The sequence below is a fragment of the Staurois parvus genome, unplaced genomic scaffold (genome assembly GCF_062004578.1).
Source record: "Staurois parvus isolate SC_StPar_1 unplaced genomic scaffold, SC_StPar_1.0 ptg003045l, whole genome shotgun sequence".
In the NCBI taxonomy this organism is placed as follows: Eukaryota; Metazoa; Chordata; class Amphibia; order Anura; family Ranidae; genus Staurois; species Staurois parvus.
Window position 1 is genome coordinate 35,067 of NW_028320841.1, and position 11,603 is coordinate 46,669.

Below are 11,603 nucleotides of genomic sequence, written 5' to 3' on the forward strand. Positions count from 1 at the left end.
TTCAATATAAAAATCTTTATTGGTTCTGCTCGTGAGCGAACATTCTATATACAATCTCAGCTGTCAGGGAGCTTTATTTCTTCTTCCAGAATTTCTTGTACTCATCCAAGCTGATGTCAACATAGATGTCCTCCTCCTTCTTCATCTCCGCCTTCCTGGACTGGTCCCTGAGACGCTGCCGCAACTTCCGCTCTTCTTCAGACAGGGTGGTGATGTCTAAAGGAATCTGTGGAGAGAGAGAGAATGGGGACACGTGACCGGTCAGACCACGAAAGATGTCACATCATAGAGGACAAATATGTCCAACGTCTGTGCCACAATGGACCTACAACCTTTTCCTATTTTTCTAATTAGAGAGTCAGTCCACCCAGCAGGTCTGTACACCCACTGTGCCCATTATGAGGGGTTCCCACCATCCCTGTGCTGAGTTCCCGGGTCTGTACACCCACTGTGCCCATTATGAGGGGTTCCCATCATCCCTGTGCTGAGTTCCCAGGTCTGTACACCCGCTGTGCCCATTATGAGGGGTTCCCGCCATCCCTGTGCCGAGTTCCCGGGTCTGTACACCCGCTGTGCCCATTATCAGGGGTTCCCGCCGTCCCAGTGCTGAGTTCCCAGGTCTGTACACCCGCTGTGCCCTTTATGAGGGGTTCTCCCCTACCCTGGGCTGAGTTCCCGGGTCTGTACATCCGCTGTGCCCATTATGAGGGGTTCCCACCATCCCTGTGCTGAGTTCCCGGGTCTGTACACCTGCTGTGCCCATTATGAGGGGTTCCCACCATCCCTGTGCTGAGTTCCCGGGTCTGTACACCCACTGTGCCCATTATGAGGGGTTCCCATCATCCCTGTGCTGAGTTCCCAGGTCTGTACACCCGCTGTGCCCATTATGAGGGGTTCCCACCATGCCTGTGCCAAGTTACCAGGTCTGTACACCCGCTGTGCCCATTATGAGGGGTTCCCACCATCCCTGTGCCGAGTTCCCGGGTCTGTACACCCGCCGTCCCAGTGCTGAGTTCCCAGGTCTGTACACCCGCTGTGCCCTTTATGAGGGGTTCTCCCCTACCCTGGGCTGAGTTCCCGGGTCTGTACATCCGCTGTGCCCATTATGAGGGGTTCCCACCATCCCTGTGCTGAGTTCCCGGGTCTGTACACCTGCTGTGCCCATTATGAGGGGTTCCCGCCATCCCTGTGCCGAGTTCCCAGGTCTGTACACCCGCTTTGCCCATTATCAGGGGTTCCCGCCGTCCCAGTGCTGAGTTCCTGGCTCTGTACACCTGCTGTGCCCATTATGAGAGATTCCCGCCACTCCTGTGCTGAGTTCCCGGGTCTGTACACCTTCTGTACCCATTATGAGGGGTTCCCACCATCCCTGCCCTCCATGGTGGGTAGGACAGAATCAGGAGTTATGGCTGGGAGATCCCACTCTTGGTGAGTCCAAGATATACTGGAAGCCAGCAGCTGACCTATCCCACCAGGCTCCACCCTAAAGCCTAAATATTACTTTTGGGTATAATTACCTTTCAATTTAACCATTTCAATACCGGACACTTCTACCCCCTTCCTGCCCAGGCCAATTTTCAGCTTTCAGTGCTGTTGCACTTTGAATGACAATTGCGCGGTCATGCAACACTGTACCCCTATGAAATTTGCATCATTTTTTTCACACAAATAGAACTTTCTTTTGGTGGTATTTAATCACCGCTGGGTGTTTTATTCTTTGCACTAGAAATAAAAAAAGTCCAAAAATTGTGAAAAGAATTAATTTTTCTCCTTCACTGATGTGCGTTGCTGAAGCGGCACTGATAGGCAGCACTGATAGGCATTGATGATGAGGCTGCACTGATAGAGAGCAATGATGGGCACTGACGGGCACAGGTTGGCAGCACTTGTGGGCACTGATGGGCAGCACTGTTAGGCACTTTTGGGGCTGCACTGATCAGTGTAGATGTCTCCTTTGACAGTTGCTGGTTATCGGCAGTACTTTCCTCATGCAGTGACAGTGCAAGGAAAGTACTGCCAATAACTGGCAAGTGCATTTACATTGTGAACAGCTGTGATTGGCCCTTTACTATGCCATGTGATCAGCTGTGTCCAAAGGACAGGTGTGCGCAGCTGGGGGCGCGTTCTGGGAAGACGTCATATGACACCCTCCCACAACTGGGCGTCCGCGTTGTAGCCGTCATTTGGCTATAGCGCAGTCAAGAAGTGGCTAATATATACATAATAAGTCTCTGTACCAGAGGAGCTTACACTCTAATGTCCCCTCCCCCACAGTCACATCAGTCTCTGTACCAGAGTAGCTTACACTCTAATGTCCCCTCCCCCACAGTCACATCAGTCTCTGTACCAGAGGAGCTTACACTCTAATGTCCCCTCCCCCACAGTCACATCAGTCTCTGTACCAGAGGAGCTTACACTCTAATGTCCCCTCCCCCATAGTCACATCAGTCTCTGTACCAGAGGAGCTGACTCTAATGTCCCCTCCCCCATAGTCACATCAGTCTCTGTACCAGAGGAGCTGACTCTAATGTCCCCTCCCCCACAGTCACATCAGTCTCTGTACAGAGGAGCTTACACTCTAATGTCCCCTCCCCCATAGTCACATCAGTCTCTGCACCAGAGGAACTTACACTCTGCACCAGAGAGGTTGTGCTGCAGGTGCTCTCCCTCTCCAGGCACTAGGGGGCCAGGCCTGCTCGCCTGGCCCCAGAAACATGGCCTCTTCTGGGCTAGGCTCAGACCATGCTCCCCCTGAGGGACCCAGCTTGCCTTCCCATACTTTACCAGCACCTGAAGACCTTGGCTGTGGCCCTAAAAGTGGGGAATCCCTCCCTGTCTTTAGAGAACGGGTTGCTGATTATCTGGTGAGAATCGCAAAGGAGGAGGAAAAGTTGGTGAGTCTGAAAACTGACTACAAGAAGAAGAAAGTTCTCCATGACAAGTCATGGAGCAGCAAGAGGCAGAGCATGAAGCCGGAGATGAAGGGTTTGGAGGTCGCCATTAAGAAGCAGCAGAATCTGGTAAAGACGCTGAAGGAGAAGAGCGGAGCTTTCAGAGAAAAGTTCCGGAATGAGGAAAGGTTCCGGAAGATGAAGGGAGACTCCGGTAAGGATCCAGCATCGGCGGTGGCAGTACGGGTGGAGAGTGAGGAGGGGGTCCTGGATGCTGCCCCTGCTATCCCATCCACCTCAGGATCTGCTTCCCTGGAGGAAATGTCAGCCTCTGCTTCCCTCCCTCCCCAGCAAGCTGGAGGAACAGCACAGGAGGTAGAGGAATATGGCGGAGGGCTGCTAAAATACATTGAGGAATTGGAGTCTTCCCTAATTGGAAGAACTTTCCGCTTTTCTGAGGACTCCGAGGATGAAGATGACGGTGAGGACTCTGTACCTGGTCCTGTAAAGGAGAAAAAAACAGAAAAGCCGCGCTTTATTAAAAGTGCCATTTTGGACTCCAGTGTGGACAGCCATGTGCACTGCAGTGTTTTGGAGGGAAATCCTCCTGTGTGTGCACAGAGCTCTGCAGGGAAGATGGCTGCTGTGCCTGCAGGACTGCACTCTGCTGGGACTGTGGACTCTGATACCAGGAACCCTGTGACTGTGGACTCTGCTGGGGGGAAGGTAAAGGGGGGATCTGACACACTTGCTGGACAATCCCTGCTGATGGCTGCAAATGCAGCAGAAAATGGTGGGAGGGAAATTGTCAGCAGCACTCTGAAAGGTGTTGCTGAAACCCAGGGGAGAGTGACCAGGAGTGGAAGGCTTTTGCCTAAGAGGAGTATGTTGGGGGAGGGGGAGACAGGAGCATCTGGTGTGAGTGGGTCTGCTGGGAGCAGTAGTGCCACGAGTGAAAGGAAACATATGGATGATAAGAGTGCTTGCAATGCTGGAAAGGGGAATGCCTGTGTGTTGGTGGATGGAGGGACTGCTGCTGCCTCTGATGGTGGTCTGCAGAGCGGGGGCTCTGAGGTTCCTGCAACCAATGGGCGGGGTGCAGCTTTAAGGTCCACTACATCTAATGCTGCAAATAAGACCTATGCTGGGGCTCTGGCTGGGAGGAGGGGGTCACATCATGCTGTCAGCTCTGGGGGGAGGTCTGCTGCAGGTCTGCCATCTGCACCCCTGTCCTTCAGGAGGAGGAATTTGGTGCAGCTCAGATGGGAAGGTGGGGGTGCTCCCCCGGTCAGGATGTCGGTGGTGGACAGGATTTTGGAGATGGGGTTTAGGGCGGATGACATCTTCGCCTTGATCAGCCCTGTAGGATCCTATGAATATGATCTGTCCTTTGTGCGCCCCGAGTCTCTGGATATATTCTGGGAGAAGTATGAACACATGTATAAGGGTCTGCCGGAGTGGAGGGGACTCGTCCCAAAGGTGGTCTCACGCCAACCTCTAGTGAAGACGGTCACCATTCTAGTACGGAATGAGTCCATTCCTTCGGCTGACTTGGCTGTCTGGCTGAGGAGATTTGGGGAGCTACTTGCACCCCTGAAGAAGATTGTGGATGAGAGAGGGATATGGACTGGTGGGTGGTCGGTGCAGATGAGGTTGTATGTGTGTGGGAATGTGGTCCAGCATCTGCCCTCCTCAGCCTTCATTGGGAAGGACAGGATTGTGGTGTTCTACCCTGGACAGCCCAAGCTCTGCAATAAGTGCGGTTCTCGGGGTCACTTCGCCTCCTCATGTCCAGAGATGAAGTGCTCCCTATGTCAGGATCTGGGGCATCTGGTTCTCGGGGTCACTTGGCCTCCTCATGTCCAGAGATGAAGTGCTCCCTATGTCAGGATCTGGGGCACCTGGCTAAGGATTGTAATATCATCAGGTGCAATCTGTGTGATAAGGTTGGCCATTCGTACAACCGGTGCCCTGAGGCCATGCACAACCAGTCAGCTTTGGTGGAAGAGTTTTTTCGTCTGGACATGGAGGAGGTAGAGGAGAGGGAGGCTGGGCCAGGGGTCCCCAATGTCTCTGTCCCTGTGGTCCCAGTGTCTGATGGTCCCTCTAATGTGTCATCTCCTTGTGTTGTGCCCCCTGAGTCAGTGTCCGTGGATGTTGTGTCTGATCCTCCTGTGTCAGTTTCCCCAGAGGTAGTGGGGGCTGTGGAGGGAACTGGACCAATGTGTATGGTTGCACCGACCCCCCCTCCCCGGCGTCGGAGGGTCAGAGCGCGTGAGGCGCTGGGGGGTGGAGTGAATGATGGTGGGGGTATTGGGGTGAAGGTTGGGGGGACTGCTGTGGTGAGTGGAGAGAGTGGGGTGGATGATGTTGTTGGTGATGGTGGAAGGGAAGGGGAGGGGGCTTTGCGGGCCGGTTTATCAAATGATGATATGGAGTGGTTGGAGGCAAAAAGGAAGTCTGGGAAGAAGAAGCGGAAGAAGGATGTGCCTGTACCTGACCCTGGGAGGGTGGAGGTGTCAAACACATTTGAAGTGTTATCTGAGGTGGAGGATGAGGGATCTTCAGGTGATGAGTCTCTGGTTTCCATGGAGGAGGAATCACAGAGGACTATGAAGCGTGTAGGGTCTCCAAGTAGGGAGGGGGGTAAGCAGGCTAAGAAACGGGTACCTCGATCATCCTGATGGCGGTTCCCACTCCTTTGAAGGTGGCGACCATTAATGTCGCCAGCATAAAATCAGTAAGCGCTCGTAACATGGCCTTATTTTTGCTCAGCAGGTTTGATGCTGACATTTTCTTTTTGCAGGAGACCAGGTTGTCCAGTTTGGGGGATGTTCATATGGCGAAGGAGTGGAGGCGCGGCCCCTCCTTCTGGTCTCTTGCGGCCGAGCCTTACACTGGAGTTGCGGTACTTTTTTCCGGCATGGTAACCTGTCGGCGGATTATTGAGGTAGAAATGGGGAGATGCATGGTCTTAGACGTCTCCATGGGGGGGCAGGACCTGCGCCTGATTAACATCTATGGGCCCCAGACAAAATGGGACAGGAAATGCCTCTTCATGAAGATCAAGCCTTTCCTTTTTACAGCCCAGCAAGTTGTCTTCGGTGGTGACTTTAACACCGTCACTAGGACTAAGGACAGGAGAGGGACCGGAGTCAGGCTGGACTGTGACGGGTTTTTTTTAAACAAAATAGCTAGAGAGGCAGGTCTGGTTGATGTGCACATTCATTGCTGCCCAGACGACACGGGATTCACTTTTCAGCGAGGTTCTAGTCAGAGCAGAATAGATAGGTTTTTTTTAAAGGGGAACTCCGCCTTCTCGGCACCAGTGTGTCAGGCGGTGGAGTTTTCCGATCACTGTATTCTGTCTGTGACTCTGAGTGGCCCCGATACACCACCTAAGGGGAGGGGTACCTGGAAGCTGAATTCGGCACTCCTGGACGATGAGAAGGTGAGTCAATCCTTTGAGGATTTTTTTCAGGCACAGGTATCAATCATGGACGTTTGCAGCAGTAAGTCCGAGTGGTGGGAGCTTACAAAACGAAGGATCGTTGGGTTTTTCAAGGCCATAGGAAGGAATAAACAGCTTGATAAGTATGTCACCTACCAGCGTCTGCGGAGGAAGCTCGATCGGCTTGTCTCGAATAATGGGGATCCAGAAGCGATCTCTGAGGTCAAACTCTTGCTCAGGCAGTGTCAATATGACAGGCATGCCTCTTTGGTTCTGGAAAGGGATTATGGGAAATATCACTCGCCCGCCCCTTACCAGAACTGCAAACAAGGTAGAGCAGTTAAGTCAGTTGTAGGCCTGGTTGACAGTATGGGTTCCCTGACAAAGTCCAAGTCAGGGATCCTGGAAACCTCCAGGTCATATTATGCTGACCTCCTGGGTAGGAGGGACCTCGATCGGGCAAGAATGTTGGGTTTTCTGGACTCTACTCCAGGACTGGGAAATGGCAGTTCTCTTGTGAGTTTGACAGAGGACATCACGGCAGATGAGGTGGTGAAAGCTATTGATCAGCTTGCCATGAAGAAGTCGCCTGGGCCAGACGGATTGACAGCCGAGTTTTATAAGCACTTTAAGGTGACTCTGGCCCCATATTTGGTGGAGGTGTTTAATGGCTGTCTGAGAGAGGGTTCGCTCTCTCCCTCCATGCGACAATCTGCAGTGATTCTTCTGTCAAAGGGTAAGGATTCCTCGAGAATTGAGAATTGGCGGCCCATTAGCCTTCTCAATGTTGATAGGAAGATATTGGCAAAAATTATTTTCTGGCGTTTATCGTCTGTTGCGGGCAATTTACTTTCTCGCCATCAGCACTGTTCGGTTCAGGGAAGAAGCACTTTTTCAGCGGTGCTAGCTGTCCGGGAGGCCCTGGAGCGGTGCAGGGCTGCAGGCTGGGGAAAGTTCCTGCTGGCATTGGATCAGGCCAAAGCTTTTGATCGAGTCAATCATGAGTACCTATGGCTGCTTCTTGGCAAGTATGGCCTGGAGGGGGGCTTTATCGATTGGCTAAAGACCTTATACAGAGGGGCTGAAAGCTTCATGCTTGTGAATGGTTGGATTGGACGACCCTTTGAGGTCGGCTCAGGTGTGCGTCAGGGATGTCCTTTGAGTCCTCTGCTATATGCGTTTGTAATCGATCCCTTCATTCGGAGGTTAGAGAGCAGACCATTGTGTGGAGTTCCTTTGGGCATTCCTGGGGAGCCCCCTCTGAGGGTCGTGGCCTATGCTGATGACGTGTCTGTTTTCATCTCCGGGACGCAGGAGGCGGAGGAGGTGGTCTCGGTGATGGAACAGTATGCTGAGGCATCTGGCTCAAAGATCAATCAGGATAAGAGTGAGGTTTTCTGGATGGGAGAGGAAGGCGAAGGCTTTACCCTTCCGGACGCCTTCCCAGAGCCCCAGCAGGAAATTAAAATTTTAGGCATCAGATTTGGTCCCGGTGATTACGGCCTTACAAATTGGGTAAGCAGGCTACAAGATGCCGATGCCAAGGTGGCCAGCTGGAAGGATTGGAAACTCTCTTACAGGGAAAGGATTGACCTGATTAAAACTTACCTGATCCCGGTATTTCTGTATGTCAGCTTTGTCTGTGTTTTGCCAGTGTCTCTCTATGCGAGGATCTACAGTTGTTTCTTCCAGCTGTTATGGGGGCACAAACTGAACCTCATTAAGAGGTCTGTAACCTACCTTCCCAGGCGGATGGGTGGCCTAGGTATGGTCAACCCGGTGGTTTTCTTTTCTCTGATGTTTTTGAAACATAATTTTGGTAGCATGCTGGAAGAGGAACCGCCTGGGTGGGTTGGTATTTTTCAGTCCTGGTTTAGGCCTTTTCTACGGAGCTGGGAGAATGGTGGGCCGGTGAAAAGCCTGAGGGTCCAACATGGTAAGCTCCCGGCTTATGTTGCCCCGTGTCTGAAAATGCTTCGGCAATGGCGAGTGACGGCGGAGGAAATTAAATCTCTTCCTAGGAAGGCCCTGGAGAGGAGGGTTGTTGAATCTGCCTTTAGCGAGCCATTGGCCTTGAGGGATTGCCCAGGCCCGGTTATGAGGGAGGGTCTGCGTTTGATGAATCTGGAGAGAATCCCTTTAAAGTTTCGGGATTTGGCCTGGCTCTCGTTCCATGGCAGACTCTATGTGAAGGGCAACCTGAAGCATCGCTCTGCGGAGAACCGTGGTTGTCCAAGAGTGGAGTGTGGTGGAGTGGAGGAGACGATGGACCATTTCTTGCTTCAGTGCCCCTTCAATATAGAAGTCTACAAGTGGGTGGGGCTCTGGGGATCCCTTTCCTTTCCCGCTTGAGTTACGCGGAGTGGTCTTACGGAGCCTTTCAGACTCACCGGGATTTTGATTTTGAGACACTTTTTCTAGTTAGCTTAGTAGTCCGTTACCACACGTGGAATGCACGGTGTCAGGTTTCCATTCGCAAAAAAGTCCTTCCTGTCGAGGTGGTGGTGAACAACATTCTGGGTGAGGTTGGGAAGATTCAGGGTCTTGAGAAGGACAGGTGGCGGCCGGGAGCCTGGACAAAGGCGTGGAGGAATGTCAGGTCCCCGTAGCTGCTGTCTGTCAGTCTCTGGGGGCGTGGCTTCTCTTTCTGTCCTTTCACGTCCCCTAGATTTTGTAACATCAGATTTTTGAAGAAAGGCTGCATGCATGGGATCGATGTATGGGATGAATGTGTGGGATCAATGTATGGGATGAATGTGTGGGATCAATGTGTGGGATCAATGTATGGGATCAATGTGTGGGATGAATGTGTGGGATCAATGTGTGGGATCAATGTATGGGATGAATGTTTAATCGTTTCTTAGCCTGAGGGGGTGTTTAGGTGACGGTCAGGATTTGTTATTTTGCTGAAGTAAGCTGGTTTTGTTTAATTATACATATTTTATTCTGTATATATGTAAATGATTTTTATGATGTTTTTTGTTTGCAAGATTTTAATAAACAAAAAATTTACACTCTAATGTCCCCTCCCCCACAGTCACATCAGTCTCTGTACCAGAGGAGCTGACTCTAATGTCCCCTCCCCCACAGTCACATCAGTCTCTGTACCTGAGGAGCTTACACTCTAATGCCCCCTCCCCCACAGTCACACACTATTATTATTATACATTATATAGCTCTGACATATACCGCAGCGCTGTACAGAGAACACTGAGCCAATCACATCAGTCTCTGCACCAGAGGAGCTTACACTCTAATGTCCCCTCCCCCACAGTCAGGGGCGTATTTACTACAAGGCATTTGCCTAGGGCAGCATTTTTTAGGGGGGCAGCAGCATCTTTCAGGGGGGCAACGCCACCCCCCAAAGGAAAGGATGGAAGAAGGGACATATGCGGCATGGGGACCAGGTGGGATCCGAAATGGGGTGCTTGGTGGTGTATGCAGAGCCCAACTGTCACTCCTGGGGATGTCCAGAGCTGTGAAGGTGTCTTTTGCTCTGTCGCCGTGGGGGGGGGGTGTTAGTGGAAGGCTCCTCTCTTGGGTGGGGGGGAGGGGATGGGGCAGGGGTGTTGTTGGTCACTGTTAGGCTCTCTCCACGGGGGGGGGGGGGGGGGGATCTGGTCTTGGTCAGTGTGAGGCTCTCTCTCTGCCAGGGAGGGGTGTCCGATTTTTGTGTTGCCTAGGGCAACACAAAACCTAAATACACCACTGCCCACAGTCACACACTATTATTATACATTTATATAGCTCTGACATATACCGCAGTGCTGTACAGAGACCACTGAGCCAGTCACATCAGTCTCTGCACCAGAGGAGCTTACACTCTAATGTCCCCTCCCCCACAGTCATATCAGTCTCTGCACCAGAGGAGCTTACACTCTAATGTCCCCTCCCCCACAGTCACACACTATTATTATTATTATACATTTATATAGCTCTGACATATTCTGTAGTGTTGTACAGAGAAGTCACAGTTTCCTTACAGTCAGCAGTCTTCGTGGCTCTTTGTAGTGGATGGTGATGGTGGACCCATCGGCCTGGACCAGTAGCACCGGGTAGGTCCTCAGATAAGTGGATCTGCCGGAGCGGCCTATGCAGGCTTTGTTTGCGTTGTGTAGATCAGACGAGGTGTGGAGCCGGCGGGAGGCCGGGAGAAGCCCCCTGAGAGCCGAGTACTGCACAGAGCTGAGAGAGTACACAGAGGGGTTGTAGTAAATCAGTTTCATTCCATGAGTACATTTTTGTACTTTTTATTTATTATTTATTTATTTCAGGTACTTATATAGCGCCGTCAATTTCTGCAGCACTTTACATATACCATATTTGCCGGCATATAAGACGACTTTTTACCCCTTGAAAATCTTCTCAAAAGTCGGGGGTCGTCTTATACGCCGGTATACGGCATACTGACACTTTTTAGGGGGGCGGCGCGTTGCCGCCGCCGCCACCCCCCCCCCTTCCCCCAATGGAAAGGACACTAAGTACAGGGGTGGGCAGCGGCTGTTTCTTACCTGGTTCCGGTCCCATGACGATCCGGTCCAGGAAGCGCAGCTGCGCCTTCAGTTCGGCCACTGGATGTTCGTGTGGCTGCTCGGCTCCGCCTCCTCACCAGTGATTGGCCGCCAGAACTGTAGCTCAGGAAAGGCACACAGGCGGCCAATCACCGGCGAGGGGGTGGAGCCGAGCGGCCCCGCGAAAATCGAGTGCAGGACCAGCAGGTAAGTGGTCAGTGTAGAGGTGCTGCTGCAACCACATATGCTGGCTGCAGCAGCACCATACGAGAACAGGGTCAGCAAGTGTCAGTGGGAGGAATAGTGCCCCATCATTGGTGTCGCTGATACCAATGATGGGGCACTATTCCTCCCACTGACACCAACGATGGGGCACTATTCCTCCCACTGATACCAATGATGAGGTGCTATTCCTCCTACTGACACCAATGATGGGGCACTATTCCTCCCACTGACACCAACGATGGGGCACTATTCCTCCCACTGATACCAATGATGGGGCACTATTCCTCCTACTGACACCAATGATGAGGTGCTATTCCTCCCACTGACACCAATGATGGGGCACTATTCCTCCCACTGACACCAACGATGGGGCACTATTCCTCCCACTGACACCAATGATGGGGCACTATTCCTCCCCCACACTGACACCAACGATGGGGCACTATTCCTCCCCCCCACTGACACCAACGATGGGGCACTATTCCTCCCCCCCACTGACACCAACGATGGGGCACTATTCCTCCC

At 52.2% G+C, this 11,603-nt stretch overlaps 1 protein-coding gene across 1 annotated transcript; it reads right to left on the minus strand.

Annotated features, from left to right (window-relative positions):
- LOC149428677 (large ribosomal subunit protein mL55-like) lies at nucleotides 1-10,568 on the minus strand. The gene is made up of 2 exons (XM_089667123.1): nucleotides 10,326-10,568; nucleotides 1-226 (listed from the first exon to the last, which is right to left on the minus strand). Exons 1-2 carry the CDS (start codon nucleotides 10,566-10,568, stop codon nucleotides 74-76), a joined length of 396 nt encoding a protein of 131 aa, XP_089523249.1. The 3' UTR covers nucleotides 1-73.
- Between the last annotated feature and the right edge of the window lie 1,035 nt (nucleotides 10,569-11,603).